General features: G+C 42.6%; 2 protein-coding genes across 2 annotated transcripts; both read left to right on the plus strand.

The window, feature by feature from the left end:
• Positions 1-1,187: 1,187 nt before the first annotated feature.
• LOC131306805 (uncharacterized) lies at positions 1,188-6,668 on the plus strand. The gene is made up of 5 exons (XM_058333230.1): positions 1,188-1,209; positions 1,313-1,812; positions 2,590-2,652; positions 2,976-3,002; positions 6,486-6,668. The coding sequence occupies exons 1-5, from the start codon at positions 1,188-1,190 to the stop codon at positions 6,666-6,668; spliced, it is 795 nt and encodes a 264-aa protein (XP_058189213.1).
• Positions 6,669-11,430: 4,762 nt separating this feature from the next.
• On the plus strand, positions 11,431-12,102 carry LOC131306806 (uncharacterized). The gene has a single exon (XM_058333231.1). The coding sequence runs from the start codon at positions 11,431-11,433 to the stop codon at positions 12,100-12,102; it is 672 nt and encodes a 223-aa protein (XP_058189214.1).
• Positions 12,103-17,026: the final 4,924 nt, after the last annotated feature.

Here is a 17,026-nt window from a genome sequence, read left to right on the forward strand (position 1 = left end):
GGGTTTGGGTTGTGTTCTGATGCAGCACGGAAAAGTGATCACTTATGCTTCGTGCCAACTGAAATTGCATGAAAAGAATTATCCCACACATGATCTCGAGTTAGCAGCAGTGATTTTTTCTTTGAAATTGTGGCGACACTATCTGTATGGAGCATCATGTGAGATTTATACGGACCATAAAAGCTTGAAATATCTCTTCACGCAAAAGGAATTGAACTTGAGACAGCGTAGATGGCTTGAATTGATGAAGGACTATGATTTGACGATTTAGTATCATCCGGGTAAAGCTAATGTAGTTGCGGATGCCTTGAGTCGAAAATCTTCAGGTGAGTTGTGTTATTTACTTACCTCTCAGCGAGAATTGATTAGAGAAATGGAAAAGTTGGAACTAAAGGTTTCTATTCATGGCACTGATGCTATATTAGCTGCTTTTACTGTTCAACCTATGTTATATGAAACTGTTATACAAAGACAGCTGGATGATGAATTTTTGAAGAACATTATCGAGGCATTTGAAACTAAACCTAGGAGGATTTCACTTTTAGAGATGGTGTGCTGAGATTTCGAAATAGGGTTTGTGTACCTGATGTACCAGAAATTCGAAGACAAATCTTGGAGGAGGCTCACAAATCCAGATTTGCAGTGCATCCTAGAAGCACCAAAATGTACCGAGATCTTAGGGAAGTGTATTGGTGGCCAGGTATGAAAAGGGAGGTAGCTAAATTTGTTTCGCAATGTCTAACGTGTCAACGAGTTAAAGCTGAGCATAAGAATCCAGAGGGTTGCTTCAATCCTTGCCTATACCGGAATGGAAATGGGAGCATGTCATGATGGACTTTGTTGTGGGATTGCCGCGTACACAGAAAGGTAATAATGTGATATGGGTAATTATGGATCGCTTAACAAAATCTGCTCACTTTTTGCCTGTAAATGTTTCATTTAGTTTGGAGCAGTTGGCTGAATTGTATATTAAGGAAATTATACGATTAAATGGTACTCCAGTGTCTATTGTGTCAGACAGGGATTCGAGGTTCACTTCTAATTTTTGGCGGAGTTTACAAAAGGCTATGGGCACAGAATTGAAATTCAGAGCAACATTCCATCCACAAACCGACGGTTAGTCTGAGAGGGTTATACAGGTTTTGAAGGATATGCTACAGGCTTGTGTTTTGGATTTTTAGGGGAGCATGGGAAAAACATTTGTCTCTGGTAGAATTTGCTTATAATAATAGTTATCAGGAAAGTATAGGTGTGGCACCATACGAGGCACCATACGGGAGGAAATGTCGATCGTTGATATGTTGGACTGAAGTGGGGGAGAGGAGACTAGAAGGACCAGCTACTGCTGACGAAACTACCGAGCGAATTCGAGTAATTCAAGAAAGATTGAAAGCAGCACAGAGTCGGCAAAAGAGTTATGCAGATTCGAAAAGGAGACCGTTGAAATTTGAAGTTGGGGACTTCGTATTTTTGAAAGCGTCTCCAATGAAGGGGAAAAAGCGGTTTGGAAAGGCGGGAAAGCTACAACCGAGGTATGTTGGACCATTTGAAGTTCTAAATAAGGTTGGTGAGGTGAGTTATCGGTTAGTGTTACCGCCAGAGTTATCCTATGTTCATGATGTTTTCCATGTGTCCATGTTACGTCGACATTTGCCTAACTCCGATGAAAAGTTGCTTGTGACAACACCTACTGAACTTCAGGGAGACTTGAGATATGAGGTAACACTGGAAAAGATCATAGGCCGAAAGGACAAAGTTCTTAGGAACAAAGTGATACAGTTAGTTAAAGTGTGGTGGACTAACCAACGTGAGGTGAGAAGCGACATGGGAAACGGGGGAGGACATGCTAAAGAAGTATCCGTATCTCTTTCCAATACAAGGTAACTTAAGTTTGAGGACAAACTTCTATAAGTGGGGGAGGGTGTAGTACCCGTAGTCTTTAATTATGTTTTAAGTTAATTATGTGATGTGTTTAAGGCTTAATATGTGAGTTATTGGGCTTAATTTGCTAGCTAAATGAAATTGGAACATAAGTTGGCATATGACACACACACACTCAATAATTTTTCCTACGCCTAGCAAAACAAAACAGGTCCTCTACGTTTTTTTCTTTCTTTTGTTCTTATCAAAACGTAGAGAGAGAGAGAGAGAGACCGATTAAGAGAAGAAGAAGAGAGAAAAGAAAAATTAGGGAAAACCTTGCTTGGCTTGAAATTGAAGATTTAACTTGGTAATTCTTACATCTCCTACTTGATTCCATGATTTTTATGTTAAATTTCATATCATAGGGGTTGAATTCATACTTTAGATGATTGGAACAAGATGAATTTGGCTTTGGATTAGAACTCTACTTGTTTCTTTGAATTGGGTGTTTAAAACTTATTTTGATGCATGAAATTGATATTCTTGGAGTAGCTCTTCTATATCTATGAGGTTGAGCATGATTAGTGAGGTTTTGATGTGAGTTAGAAGTAGTTTGGATGGGTTTAAGAGTTGAAAATCGCAGGAAGAACAAGAGGTAATTTTCTGAAAATCTGCAGAGTAGAAATTTCGTATCTGTCCTGATTTTATGGATTTTTTTTGAGGCAGTTCCTAAGCTTGAAAAATTATGAGATTTTTACTGAGAGTTCCTCTTTGAGTTTTCTATCTATGGTAAAAATTTCGGGATCAGAATCAAAGTATCGAATTCTGTAAAAATTCGCGACCTTGCAGCGCGCAGTTTCGGACTGTGCTGACTGCACAGACACATGTTAGGAAAATGGTCATATTTTTTAGCTCGAGCGATGAAATCGCGATCCGATTTCTGATTTTGAAACTAGATTCATAAACCTTAAAAAGTATGTGGAGTTTGTACCTTAGTTATTTCTGTGCAAAGTCAAATTTTAACTTCATATGTCTACCTTAGGACCTTATGTTCATAAAAATAGGCTTGTTTAGCATCTTCTAATCATGTTTTTACTGCCTAATTGTTTTAGGAAGCTTGGGTGGTTCGTAAAGCTGAGGTGAGTGAATTAATACCCTAAACACATGGTTTTGAACTTGTTTTCCTTATCGAGCTTATTTGAACATATTTTATAAATTATGTACTCCATGGATAACAATGAAAGGTGGACCTATTTGTGAAATATCTGCGAATCTATTTAATGGCATTCCCAACGTTCGGTCTTGCTAGGGGACGGCTTAATGGCTAGCAAGGGTGTTTGAGGTTGGTGTGTGTTTTGGGATAATGCGTAGACGTCTGGCTTATCCACTACCGGGGACGCCCGGTAGCTTTTGAATTTTGAATTTTGAAGAGCGGAATGTGCATTATATTTGGCTTATGGATTTGAATTCTTTGTTTTGAAATATTACCAAATTATTTTGCATTTTCAATGGAAGGCATGTGAGTTAAGTATTAATCATTCACACGAGCTTTGGCTTATGGATTTTCTTTTCCACCTTTCAGGAAGCGATGCGTAGTGTGGTGGCGTGTTTACTTTTGGGACGTGTTGTATTTTTTTTGTTGGAAACTTGTAGAAAGGAAGTTTTGCTTGTAGACACTTAGCTTTGTATATGGTTTGCTAGCTTTTGGGTTTGTAAGTAAGCACAGCTCTGAGAGGTTTACCTTTTGGTTCGTAAAACTTATGTAAGACTTTGGTTTGATATCAATAAAAGTTGACTTTTGCTTTTGCTGTTATGTTTAGTCTCGTTTGGTTATCACTTGTTTAGGTGATATTTAATTTGTGATTCGCCTTACTGAGAAATCACTGGCATTTGTCGAGATTAAGACCTCAAGGGGCGGGTCAGGGTCGTGACAATTACCCAATGAATAAAATTTTCCCTAGCAAATATTGTCTAATGGTTAAAAGGGAAAATCATGATTGAAAGCCTTCCTTGACTTGTCAAATCCAATCTTTAGGCATAAGGCTATAAAATCAAGTAGGATCTCAGGCTATCTAGGTAAATCTAGGTGATCATAGTCTAGGTTGGCAAGTCTTACAAGTCTAGGGTATGGTTTGATTAGGCTAAGGCATAGCCTTCCATGTTTAGTCATTCGTAGGTCTAGGTTGTAGTCAATTTCTAGGATGATTAAAGGCTACTTTGGAATCAAATCTAGGATGATTAGGGCTAGGATTCTATGCTAGAAATTGACTAGAAATGGGTTGGCAAATAGGAAATAGGCTTATGGCTACATAGTACTAAAAAGGTAGCTTGTATAAGTGTACAAGTCAAGGACACACATGCACACACATCTCTCTCTCTCTCTCTCTCTCTCTCTCCTTTACTATGTATGTAGGTATGTATATATATACATATATATATATATAAATATAAGTATATATATATGTATCTAGGAAAGTAACCCTAGAATAATTAGGCTTATGGCTATAACCCTAGGTTTGCATGCATGGCATGACTTGCTTCTTTTGGAAGCAAAATGATGGCTATGACTTGTCTTGTCCAAGTCATACACACATTGGCAAGTCAAATGTCTATTATCCAAGGGATAAGAATTTCCCTAGCATTTATTAACCAATGGTTAAAGAGATAATGATGATAGGTATGGCTTTGAATGACTAGTCATGGGGTATAATGATTACCTCTAAAGGCCTAATGGTTCAATTAGGGTTAGGAGGGGTTCGCAAGATTCAAAGATGGTCAAAAGGGTCCAATTAGGGTTAGGGAAAAGTAACTAGGTGAATTGGTAGTCCGGTTCCTCCAACTAGTCGGTTGAAAACTAATTCTACTTGACACGTAGGATTTCTAGTCAAGAAATAAAATTTTAAAGGACTAAAATCTAATTATGACGGATTATAGAAATTAAGAAGGAATTTTAAAAGTAATATCTGAGTAATTAAAATAAAATTTAAATATTTATTGAAATTTTATTCGTCAAAAATCAGGGTCTTTACACGTTCTAAGAACCTCATTCGTATTTTTTGGTATTGGCGTCATTCACTTTTATTCTTACCCGTCAATTATTTTGGCCCTACAATGAAGAAAACTTTTCTCATGACGCAAAATCTTATACTTTTGGCCGGATCACTTTTGCAAGAAAGTAAATGTTGCAGGAAAACTTAAAAACAAGTTTCCCATTACTTTCCTACCAACTGAACACTACAAAAGCTATGGAAAAATTGATTTTCCCATCCTTTCCTGTCTTTCCTGGCAACTCAACGAGGCCTAGTCCCAGAACTCAGAAAACGGTCCGAATTCTTGGACTCATGGAATAAGGTGAAACATTAATTAATCAATGTGTAAACCCAACGTTTGATTTTGATTCACGCAAGCAACGTTTGATTCGAATAACCGAGTTTGATTAATTCAGAAGATGTGGACTGCATTAGCTACTGTATTTATTTCGCGTTTCTTAAATACTTCTAGAGGTCTCTCGAAAAGTCGAGTAATGTTTCATGGTTTCATTGTATTAGTTCATCACTCATGCAAAATTATCCAAAGTTGATTCAGGGATTAGGCGCCTGGGATTAGACTAAGGGCGCCTAATCCCGCATTTTTCCATGTTTGGTTCCCGCTTGAGGAGCTGGGATTGTTAATACCAGGACAATTTCTATCCCTATATGCCCATCACTGTTTCATCCCATTGGGGGGTAGGGATTGTTCTATCCAGGATAGAAGAGACGCGGAAGGAAGTTGGAGGTAATTGCAAAAATGCCATCGTTTTAGAACAAAACCCTCAGCTATCGTACTGTTCTTCCTCGATCTTCATCGTTACGCCTCTCTCTCACTCTCTTCTCTCTACACCTGAGTTATTGGCTGTGAGGAGAAGACCGACCTTGCGATCTCCATAATCGAAGCAGGTATTTATTCTTCTTTTGTTCTTGTTCTTCTTGGAGTCTTTGACTGGGTTTTCGACCAAATATATTTCGAAATAGGTTTTCGACCAAATAGATTTTGAAATCTAGGTTTTCAACCAAATTTCGATTTGAAACCCTATGTTTTCGACCAAATGGATTTCGAAATCTAGGTTTTTGACCAGATTTCGATTTGAAGCCCTAGGTTTATGTTCGATCTGTTTCTATTTCTATTTTGGCTTGAATGAATGGACTGACGGGAGGGATTTTGGTTATTAATTTTTCTCTTTATTTTCCATCTTGTAAAGAAAAGTATTGTACGATTTACAAAAGTATGGTGTGAACTATGTTCTGTGACAATTTTGACAAGTAAAATACAATTTTATCACTGATAATTGAAAACCAAGTACTAGGCATGGTTAATTGCTTGTAGAATGATCACTGATAATTGAAATGCTTAGAAATTGGTTGGAATGCTTGAGAGAGGGGGAGAGAGAATTAGTCCTGAAATTAATCCCGAAATTTAGTGACAGAACCAAGCATGGGATATCCTAATATTTATCCTGCCCAAATCAAACAGGTGATTGTATAGGATTCAGAACTAAATTAGTACTAGGACAAATAATTCAGGATTACTAATCTTAGGACTATTAATCCTGTTTGTTTTAATCCCTGAATCAAACGAGGCCTTAGGTCTTAATCAGGTTAATTTCAGCTTTAGCGCAAAAGGGGCATGGTGAGACTATTAATAAGCCAAAAGGGAAGTTGCATGACATATATGACGTTAGGGGCACTACGCCAAAAATTGCCTTTGCCGGCGGTTTTTTTACCGGCGGTAATAAAACCGTCGGAAAAGAGTCCTATTACCGGCGGTAATGACAAACCGCCGCAAAAGGTAATTATAAACGCCGTTTATTAACGGCATTAGTAAAACCGCCGGTAAAAGTAACTATTACCGGCGGTAATGTAAAACCGTCGATAAAAGTAACTATTAACGGCAGTAAGCAAAAACTGCCGGTAATAATACATTATAATATAAATATTATTATTTTTCTAATAAAACACATAATTTTATGTAGCTTAGTGGGTAAGTGCTCGGGTATTAATCAACGGGTCGCGGGTTCGAATCTCGGCAATGTCATTTTTTATCCGAAACTATTAGCGGCGGTACAAAAACCGCCGTTAATAGTCCGAAACCTTTACCGGTGGTAATTTACCGCCGTTTTTGTATTCCCGACAATTGTTTTGCCGACGAAACTTTTACCGGCGGTAATTTATTTTTGCCGGCGGTAATGTACTTTTACCGGCGGTTTTCAGACTATTACCGGCAGTTTTTTAATGCCGCTAATGGAAAAAAATGGCATAGTGGGGGGAGTCTACAATAAACACTCATTAAAAATGTATACCATATGCATCTATTGTATGGTTCAATCATAATATTTTTGCGTGTTTCGTAATTTTTATTATAAAACTATTACCTTTTCAGTAGTAGGATTCATAACATTTTCACTATGATTCATAATATTTTGGTGCATCTAGGGATAATTGATTGTCCTAATGGATAAGGTTCGGTGGCAGTTGGTGGTGTCGAGGCGTGGTTGTGGAAGATCGGGTGGTGGTGACATTCGGTGGTCTTGAAGCGGCGTAAGGAAGTGCTCAACTTTTGGTGCCTCAAACCGTTTGTGAGGACCAAAATGGCAAATCCTCGACAGTCATTACTGGGATCCAGTAGTTCGCGGCGGTGCAGGGCCAATTACTTGTTGACTGGTGTTGGCTGTTTTCGAGGTGGTGTTTTCTGGTGTTGGTGGCTGGTGGTGGTGAAGGGCTGCGGTGATGGATCTAGTGGTGGTGGGTCGCGGTTGGTGGCGGAAAGGATGATGGAGGTGGTGTTATGGGTGGCGTGATGTTGTTGGTAGTGTTATGTTGATGGCGGCGGCGATTTGAGGCAGTTAAGCCTAGGGTTAGGTTTGGGCTCTTGGAGTGGGCTAGACTAATGTGGTTATTAGGTTGTATTGGTATCATTTTTCAAGTTTTCTTAATAAAATTTTTATTGCCTATCAAAAAAATATTTTCACTAGGATCATAACATTTTAGTGTGTCTCGTAACTTCTATACTTATTAAAATTGTTGAAGCCAAAATCTGGACAATCAATCCGAGCTTCGTCTTCGAGATGGTTCCTGCAAAAAGTTCAATGACCGAAGGGATTTCCAGTCGTGGACCCTCCGATAGTTAAGTTAGTATATGGTTGACAAAAGACTATTTGCTCTGTAATTCAAGGAAGTAATAGAGAGTGTACCTTACTTGCATATCATCTGCTGTTTATATACTACTTTGCACGACTGCCAGCTATGGTGGTGATCGTGGAGGAGGTTGGCAGCAGTTATCTCCAATAATGGGCCGTAGAATTCAGGAGCTAGGTGCATGCGAGGTCGTGGTGTAGACACCCCAATCTGGGCCTCAGAGGTTCTTTGAATGTCCCGATGATGTAATAAAGGAAACAATACCTTCGAGAGCTTGGATAAAGGACTCCCTCAACCAAAAAAGCCCAAACCAAAAACCCAAAAGCCTTGGACCAGACTTGGAATACCGCGTGGAACACTTTTGCAGCGCACAGCGTAGTAAAATTTATTATGCCATACGAAGTCATGAGGTTAACCGCACGGCATTTCAGGTAAAGTTCCGACTGGCTCAGAAAGCTGTCGGCCATGCTCACTTGAGCCACAGTTACAAAATGGCTTAGCTGAAAAAGGCACTTCTAGCCCACCTAGAAAAACACCTCCCTCATTTGAATTCAAAATTCTTGGCTCTTGCCTATAAATACACCCCTCCACTCAAGGGAAAAGGGGCCTTGCTTCATAACTTTCCTCTCTCTTCTTGCCTTTACACCCACTCTCTACTTCCAAGCCTTGAGAATGTTATTCCCAAAAGACATTCTTTAAGCACTTTACTCCATTTTTCTCCTCAGCATCAAAGTTAGTCTCTTACTAACTTTGAGACCTCATCCACTGAAACACTCAACCACCACTCACACCCACACCTATCTTTTCTCACCCGATCTCGTCCCCCCACATCATTCATCATCCGCTATCATTTCTCATCGTCCGCCCCCATTCAAGCTCAAGATCAAAGGTAAAAATCAAGTTTCCTTAGGCTAGGCTCTGTCCTGGCCCTGAGGGGGCTTTCTTGCTGTCAGGCTTAACTCCTTTTGGTTAAGTTTTGACTTAAAAATCATTTCCTGAAAATAAAACAGCCACTATGCTGAAGATACTACGCCGTGCGACAGTTTGATGTGTCGCACGGCATAGAATGTTCGAGTGCACGGTCTTTTGTTAGTTGCTGCTTTCTTGTTCAAACTGTCTGGATCATGACCATCCTTCGTTAAGCTTGCTTTTGTTGCTGATATGTCTGTCATCAGTATCTTCAGAACAAGACCATATCTACAAGCCATGCTTTATTTCTTAAGCAATGCCTTTTTGCTTTCTCAAATGGTCAAATACATCAAAACTTGTTTCTCGTTCATGGCTTGAAGAAAGGAGTGTCATTCTGAAGTAAGACGGTAGCTGGGTATTTTTAGATATCTTTAAAAGTTACGCACGGGATATCTAGAACACCGAGCGCTGCTACGGGTACTGATGAATAGTCTCATAACAGAATAGGTGGGCCGCATAGCGTATCACAAGACCGTGCGCTGTATTGTGATAAGCCGTGTGATAATGGTTCTGATCCGAATAGTCCACTGGGGAGATTTATTATTCAAACTTTGGAACTTACATTTTTCCCAAAGAATCGAATAAATTTGAAAGCCAAGCTTGAAAGGCATTTTCAAAGGGGATTTTCGATATCTTTTGCAAAATAGAACTCTTTTCTCCTGTACACTCTGCACCGCACAAGCCTCGCTAGTGTGTTCTGGCAATCTTACCCGACTCGCCGGCGACAAGCTCTCCCGGGATGCCTAGCAACCCTCGACTATGATGAGCCATTGTACTGCCCGACCATTGTCTTGCAATACATGTATGGAGGTATTCCCAAACAGGTGCAAATAAGGGTCGAACACGTGATACGTGGGGACCATGGTATAAATGCAATAGGGACACTCGTTGTGCAAGATGGTGTTCAGGGATGTGAACCAGTAACATGAGACGTTATTGGACCAAGAGACTAATAAAGGAACAGTGACATGTGAAGTCATTGGTCCAAGTATCTTGCTCGGCAGTAAGAAGGCCGAACAGGAGGAAAGCTCCTAAGACGACATTGGTCCAAATAGTTGATAAATGACCAATTACATGTGAAGTGACTGGTCCAAACAGTCTGATCGACGATGAGATAACCGAACAAGGGAAGAACTCCAATCAAGTGTTGGAGCAGAAGGAATACTCTAGGAGGTTCCAGGACAGTGGTGTTCCGTAAAGGAATGGAATCCTGAGAATATAAGATCCAGGAAAGATACCCAACGGGAATGGGATGTTCGGCCAGTTATGGAAAAGAGTCCTAAAAGGACTGAGGTAATGAACTGATAAGGGAACGAGAATCCAAGATATCTTAGGTTTCCTATACAAGGTAGGAGTCCTAGGGCAACAAGGATGCTTGGAGAACAAGCATTGTATGTCTATAATACAAAGGTAAACCTAGAAGCAAGAGGTACGATATACGTGGTATTCATATTATATATTCTCCTACTGATAATTAGGGTTCTTTTCTAGTACGTAATACTAACTTAGGCATCGGAGGGCCTTTGCTAAGAGAGGCAAAGGTGCGCTCATCTCCTATCTATTTTGCATATTAGGGTTCCGGCGAAGGCATTAGGGTTCCCACAGAAAAGCACGGTAGTCGTTGCAATACAGTGTTGTTCTAGGTACTATTCATTTTTCTCAACCTACAATTGGCGCCGTCTGGAGGAAACGATAGAGTTCTCTTTAAAATACGACCATGGTGGAAGAAAATCCAACAACACCGCTCGATCCAAAGAATCTACTAGATGGAGGAGGAGATAAATCTCCACCAAAGGCTCTGAGAAAGCCCGAAGGCAGACATAGGAGGACCACGAGTAAGGGCTACCTCCTTACTGATCATAACAACTCCAAGAGTAGGGAATGAAGGATGGCCTCAAGGTCCACAAGAAGGAGTAAATCCCACCGAAGGGAAGAGTCGGTTGCACATTCAAAGAGTGTGCACTACAGCGAAGATCTCCTTGACAAGAAGAGGCAAGAAATTGAAGAATATGCTCATCTGATCAAGAAATGAGAGCATGAGATCCGGGAATTGGAACAGATCCGGGAACACCCAGAGGACTCTGGCCTTTCACAAAGAAACTCCAAGGAAAATAGGTATGCTATGGTGAAACACAAAAAGGCTCATTCACGAGGAAGAAAGAGCAGGAGCCCAAGTCCCACCCCAAGACGATAGAGAGCTTCTCCACAAAAAGAAAGGAGCCGAACACCAGTGCGGTGGAGGGCTTCTTCACAAAAAAGGAGCAGGAGCACAAGTCCCACTTCCGAGGAGGGGGAGACTAGGAAGCACCACAGAGAAAGGTACCAGAGACCTGAATCTGATTGGAATAGGGATGGGGCCCATAAGACCAAGGAACGAGAAGATGGGACCATGTCTGCATGAGAAGCAGCAAGGCAAGCCCTGAGTAACATGGCAGCTTCCCCCTTTGCAAAGAGGTTACAGGATGCACGGCTACCAAGCAAAGTGAAGCACGGTGCGTTCATCCTTTACGAGACGAATGCGGACCCCGTTGCTCACATACAACATTACCAACAGGCTATGTTCATGCATGTTGGGGATGATGCCATCATGTGTAAGATGTTCCCTTCGAGCTTGGGGAAGGTAGCCCTATCCTGGTTCCATAAGTTAGAACCACGCTCCATACGAGGGTGGATGCAGCTCGCTGAAGAGTTTACTGCTTGGTTCTTAACAAGTAGGAAAGTCCCCAAAACATTTGAAAGCCTCTCCACGATGGAACAGGGGGAAAGCGAGCCAATCAGAGATTACGCTAAGAAATATTGGGAAACTTTCAATGAGATTGAAAGCTGCAGAGAAGAACATGCGATTGCTACTTTTAAAACTGGCCTGCCTATTCGGGGAGAACTACGCTGGTCATTAAATATGCATCCGGTAGCAACGTTGGCTAGGCTAATGGAGCGAATTGAGCAACATGCCAGAATGGAAGATGACATACTCCGAGAAGATGGCAAGTTGGCTAACGAACAAGCCAAGGGGCCTACAAAGAAGGCAGATAAACCAGAGCCCAAGACCTATAGGGAAAGGAAAGAGTACGGGCAAGCTGAGAAAGACCCATACAAATAAAAACCAACACTTAATCCTAAGTCCTTCTTTTCAATAAGTACAGTTTGGAAAGAACCAATTTATAGGATTCTTTGTCGAATAAAGAATCAACCCTACTTTAAGTGGCCCCCAACCCTGGGAGGAAATAAAGATGCAAAGCGGGCTACGAATCAGCACTACAGCTACCACAAGGACTGGGGCCATATGACTGAAGACTGCGAGATGTTTAAAAAGCACGTTGATGATTTGGTCTCTCGGGGCTACCTTAAAGAATTTATTTAGGAAGATCCCAAGGATAAAGAAAAAGCATTGGAGTTGGATTACGAACAAAATCCAAGGGGCATAATCCATATGATACATGGATTGGCTGAGCCTTATACGAGAAATGAGGTGAGACTGCTCCAGAGGCAGATTAAGCATGACCAACATGTAATGCGGTTGGGGAAGAAAAGAGGACGTGACGAAGAAGCATACAACGAGGGCATAATTTTCACGGATGAGGATCTGGGAGGAGTCCAGGTACCACACAATGATGCTTTGGTCATAACCCTATGAATTTGGGAATATGACATGGAAAGAATCCTGGTGGACTCAGGAAGCTGCACCGAGGTGCTATACTATGATGCATTCAAAAAGTTGGGATTGACACAGGCAGATCTAGTATAGTTAGTGACCCCCTTGGTCGGATTCGGTATAGGAGCAATTTGGCCATTGGGCAAAGTAACTCTACCTGTTCGGGCAGGGACAGTAGTACTGCGAACTGACTTCCTAGTAGTAGATGTGCCATCTTCCTATAATGTGATTATAGGAAGAACTTGGTTACACAAAATGAGGGCAGTTTCTTCCACCTACCATCAGATGGTAAAGTTTCCTAGGTCCAAGGGGTTGAAAAAATCCAAGGCAATTAGAAGATATCACAACAGTGCTTGATTTCCACCATCAAAAGAGTCCCAAAGGCCTATCATGTTCATACGGTAGAAGTACCGGATCAACCGACTATCGAGGACGTCGGAAGAAACCCAGCAGAAAGAATAGTTGAAGGCTTAAAGAAAATACATATCAACGAAACTAATCCTGATATGTATTTTCTAATTAGGGAATCACCGCTAGCTGAGGAAGAAGCCGAGTTGGTAAGTTTCTTAAAAGAACATGTTGATGTGTTTACATGGATACCAGAGGAGATGCCCTGTGTAGACGCAGATGTGATCTGCCACCACTTGAACGTAGATCCACAACATAAGCCAGTCATTCAGAAGAAAAGAATGGCAGCCATACAGCATGTTAGCGCTATTATTGAAGAGGTAGATCATTTGTTGGAAGCCAAAGAAATACGGGAGGTTTATTATCTAGAGTGGTTATCCAACACTATATTGGTGAAAAAGAAGAATGGAAAATGGCGTGTCTATGTGGATTTCACAGACTTGAATAAAGCATGCCCAAAAGACAGCTTCCCTCTTTCCAGAATTGACTAGTTAGTAGATGCCACTGCTGGATATGAGCGAATGAGTTTCCTCGACGCATATCGAGGATATCACTAGATTGCCATGTTTGGGCCTGATCAGGAAAAGACTTCCTTCATTACACCACGAGGACTATATTGTTATAGTGTCATGCCCTTCGGGTTAAGAAACGCAGGGGCAACATACCAGAGACTCGCAACTATCATGTTCAAAAAGCTCTTAGGCAAAACCATGGAGGTTTATATTGATGATATGGTGGTGAAAAGTAAGACCAGACAGGGACATATAGCGGACTTGAAGGAGGCCTTCGAAATCTTGAGGAAATATAAACTGAAGCTCAAACCGTGGGGGTTTGGGTCTTTAGCTAGGAGGGTTTGAGGAAGTAGATTTCGGCCAGAAGGTGGTTTGGGGTTTCGGCTAGGAGTGCACCAAGAAGGAAGAAGGCAAACCGGCGGCGGGGGGTGCTGTTCGACGAGTTGGGCGAAGTTAGGCTCGTGGGTTTCGGTGGCGAGGGTGTGTCCCAAAAGACATCGTGACTATGCCGAACGCTTCTTAGAGGTAATTTTTTTATCATACTTTAGAAAGTTGTACACAATTCTTGCCAAGGGTGCAAAAGGGATGCATACGGCTCCCTTCCCTCGCGAAATTGAATCTTGATTGTCTTGTTTGGTGATTGTCTGATAGGTGCCGGGGTTCAGATATATTATTGTTGAAAAGTATGACGGCGCGACCCAAGCTTCTTGTCACTAGCCGTGCCGGTGCTGTGGTAGAGTCACGATAGGAACGTGTTTCTTCCGCGGCTCTCAGATCCAATAAATCTCTTAAAACAGAGAAAGACAAACCACCTCCTCCTTTACCTGGTCCGAAATTCTGGTTTCGGGCGCCCTATCTAGGCGGCGGTGATAAGTTGTGGCATTTAGTAAAGGCAGATGCAGAGATTAGGAAAGTGGTTGACGAGCCGTTGTTAGGGTACAAGGAGGTTTTAGTGGAGGAAGGCTGTTTTATTTCTCCCGAGTCAGTGCTGAGGTTCCAGGTTGAGCGTGGTGAGTTTGCGCACTGCTTGTCTGCTTACAGGAATTATGTTGTTCCCCCTACCGCGTTTTCAGCTTGGGCGGATGATATTTTGGGGAATGCCGATTTTGTGGAGCTGTTACGAAAAGCCGATGTCCATCATGCCGTGGTGAATAGTTTGCGGTTGGTGGTTCTGCGGGAGCGGAGGTGGATGGATGTTATAGTGTCCCGATGGAGTACGGAGTCTCATACTCTTCCGGTAGCTTGGGGTGAGATAGGACCCACTTTGGAGGATGTAGGCTGCCTGCTCAGGCTGCCTATGTTAGGGAAAGTGGACCCGTCCTCCGGGAGACTCTCCCCTACGGAGCAAGGTGTGGTCAATGTGCTGTGGGAATCCGTTCGCCGGGAGAAGGGTCTCGATGGGGGGAAGAAGGGTCATAGTGGAGTGAAGAATACCTTTACCGAATGGGCACGATATTGGTATAAGGATTTGGGTGCATCGAAGGCTGGGGAGGAAGCTCATGTAGTAACCGATGGACCGGGGTTAAAGGAACCAGCACATTTGGCAGCGTTCCTAGCTTATTGGTTAACTTGGTGTATCTTTCCTGGTCCTCAAAAGATTGGATATGCTTCACAATGAGGCGCGACGTTCTTGTGGGAGGTATGACTTGCCAATTTATGTGGCCACCAACTTTCTTCATATGTTCTTGTTTGAGCGGTTTCCTAGGGTTGCACCGGAGCCGAATGATTTCGGGGCAGATGATGGTGGAGAAAAGGGGGAATCGGGCCGGAATGTGTGTCGGTCAGCGTGATGGTCAGGAAGTGGCGTCCGGGATGTGCGGGGTAGTATTGCCGACGTTCTTGATGTTGAGGGAGAGTTTGTTGCTCGACCTTATGTGAACACGCCGAAGGGGGTTTTTCCTTTTAATGTGTACTCGGAGGAGGATGTGGTGGCCTTTGCGAATAAAGATGATGCATCCACAGCGGAGCTTTTTAGGATGAGTTGTATAATGAGGGGGGGGAGTTACCATATTTTGTGAATGGGAAGTATGGCTCTGTGACTTATGATCCGATGAGGGTTGGACGCCAATTCGGGCTTGATCAAGGGGTGCCAAAACCGATTCTGCCATCGGGGAATGTGGGAGATGCATGGAAAAGGTTCTTGAAATCGGGCTTCCCGGCGGAGCTTAGGTCAATGAATATGATCACGTTGCCTGGGGCTAAGAGGATGGGAGGATGTACAAAACTTTATAGGGAGTATTGGAAGGATAACCTGGTACACTTCATGGAATATGTGAAAGGAGCCCCTGTGTCTTTAGAAGTGGAGGATGTAATGAGCCAAGATGGTGAGTTACGTCTGCCGAAGGTGAAGGATCCGGCCCTTGCATCGTTTGGTGCCCGTTCACCATATGTTAAGGACGAGGTATTGGGGAGGGTGAGAGAGCATCTCAAAAATACATATGGCATGTTGGAGAAAGATGTGGGCAGTAGTGTATCTCTGAGTGACCGAGATGGAGAGGGCCAGGTAGAGGGAGCACGATTGAGTAGCAAGCATACTTCAAAGAGGCCTGCGAAAGGTGTTGTAGAGGTGGCCAGGTTCGGCAAGCGAAGAAAGGTTGGAATTTGTTGCCTTCGCATGTCTTTTTTTTTTTTTAAAAAAAAATTATTGCTAAATTTCTAGTGTACTAATGCTGTTGTTGCACCCTTTTTTCTTTTTTTTTTGTAGACTTCCAAGGGAGATCAAGAGAGCTCAAAGGCGGTTCGACCCGGTGGTGTGGAGGAGGCGGTAAGAACATCATAAGGGGAGGTCCTGGAGATGGAGTTTGGAGGAGGTTCGGAGGTGCCTTCCAATTCCGTAGAGGTGATAAGTACCTTAGATCAACATGCAGCTACGCATGGAGGTATGGACGATATCTGGGGGGATGAAGGGGTGTCTTCCGGGAGAGTGCCTCGACCCGATGTTGTGGAGGAGATGATAGAAGCACCGCGAATGGAGGTCTTAGAAACGGGGGCCGGAAGAGGTTTGGACGTGCCGCTGGATTCTTTGGAGGCGATAGGTACTTTCGATCAAAATGTGGCGGTGCACAGGGCTATGAATGACATTTGGGGGGATGAGGGGGGGTCTTCCAAGGGAGTGGCGCATCCGTGGAAGGGTAAGTCACTCCACCATATGCGTTCGTTGGGTGTGGTACCGAGTGAGGAGAAGAAGAGGAAGAAATGCAGGAGGCAGAAGAGGAGGAAGAAGGGAGTGAGGATGATAACCATGATGGTGACCAAGAGGATGAGGAGGAAGGTGAGGAGGAGGCCAATGATGACCATGAGGGCCAAGCGGGGTTTAACCATACGGAGAGAGGCGATGGCGGTGAATCACTTGTGCAGAATTCATCGAGCTTGCAGGGTGAGACGAATGAGGGAAGGCTACGCAGTAGTCATCGTTGGTGGAAAGAAGGTAACTTGATGATAGTGCGTTATCC

The sequence above is a fragment of the Rhododendron vialii genome, chromosome 11a (genome assembly GCF_030253575.1).
Source record: "Rhododendron vialii isolate Sample 1 chromosome 11a, ASM3025357v1".
In the NCBI taxonomy this organism is placed as follows: domain Eukaryota; kingdom Viridiplantae; phylum Streptophyta; class Magnoliopsida; order Ericales; family Ericaceae; genus Rhododendron; species Rhododendron vialii.

Coding starts and splice junctions, on each gene's coding strand:
- LOC131306805 (XM_058333230.1), top strand. CDS start 1,188: ATGGGAAAAACATTTGTCTCTG. Junction 1,813..2,589: donor GGTGGACTAACCAACGTGAG/GTGAGAAGCGAC, acceptor TTTTTGAGGCAG/TTCCTAAGCTTGAAAAATTA. Junction 2,653..2,975: donor CTTTGAGTTTTCTATCTATG/GTAAAAATTTCG, acceptor TAATTGTTTTAG/GAAGCTTGGGTGGTTCGTAA.
- LOC131306806 (XM_058333231.1), top strand. CDS start 11,431: ATGGCAGCTTCCCCCTTTGCAAAGAGGTTACAGGATGCACGGCTACCA.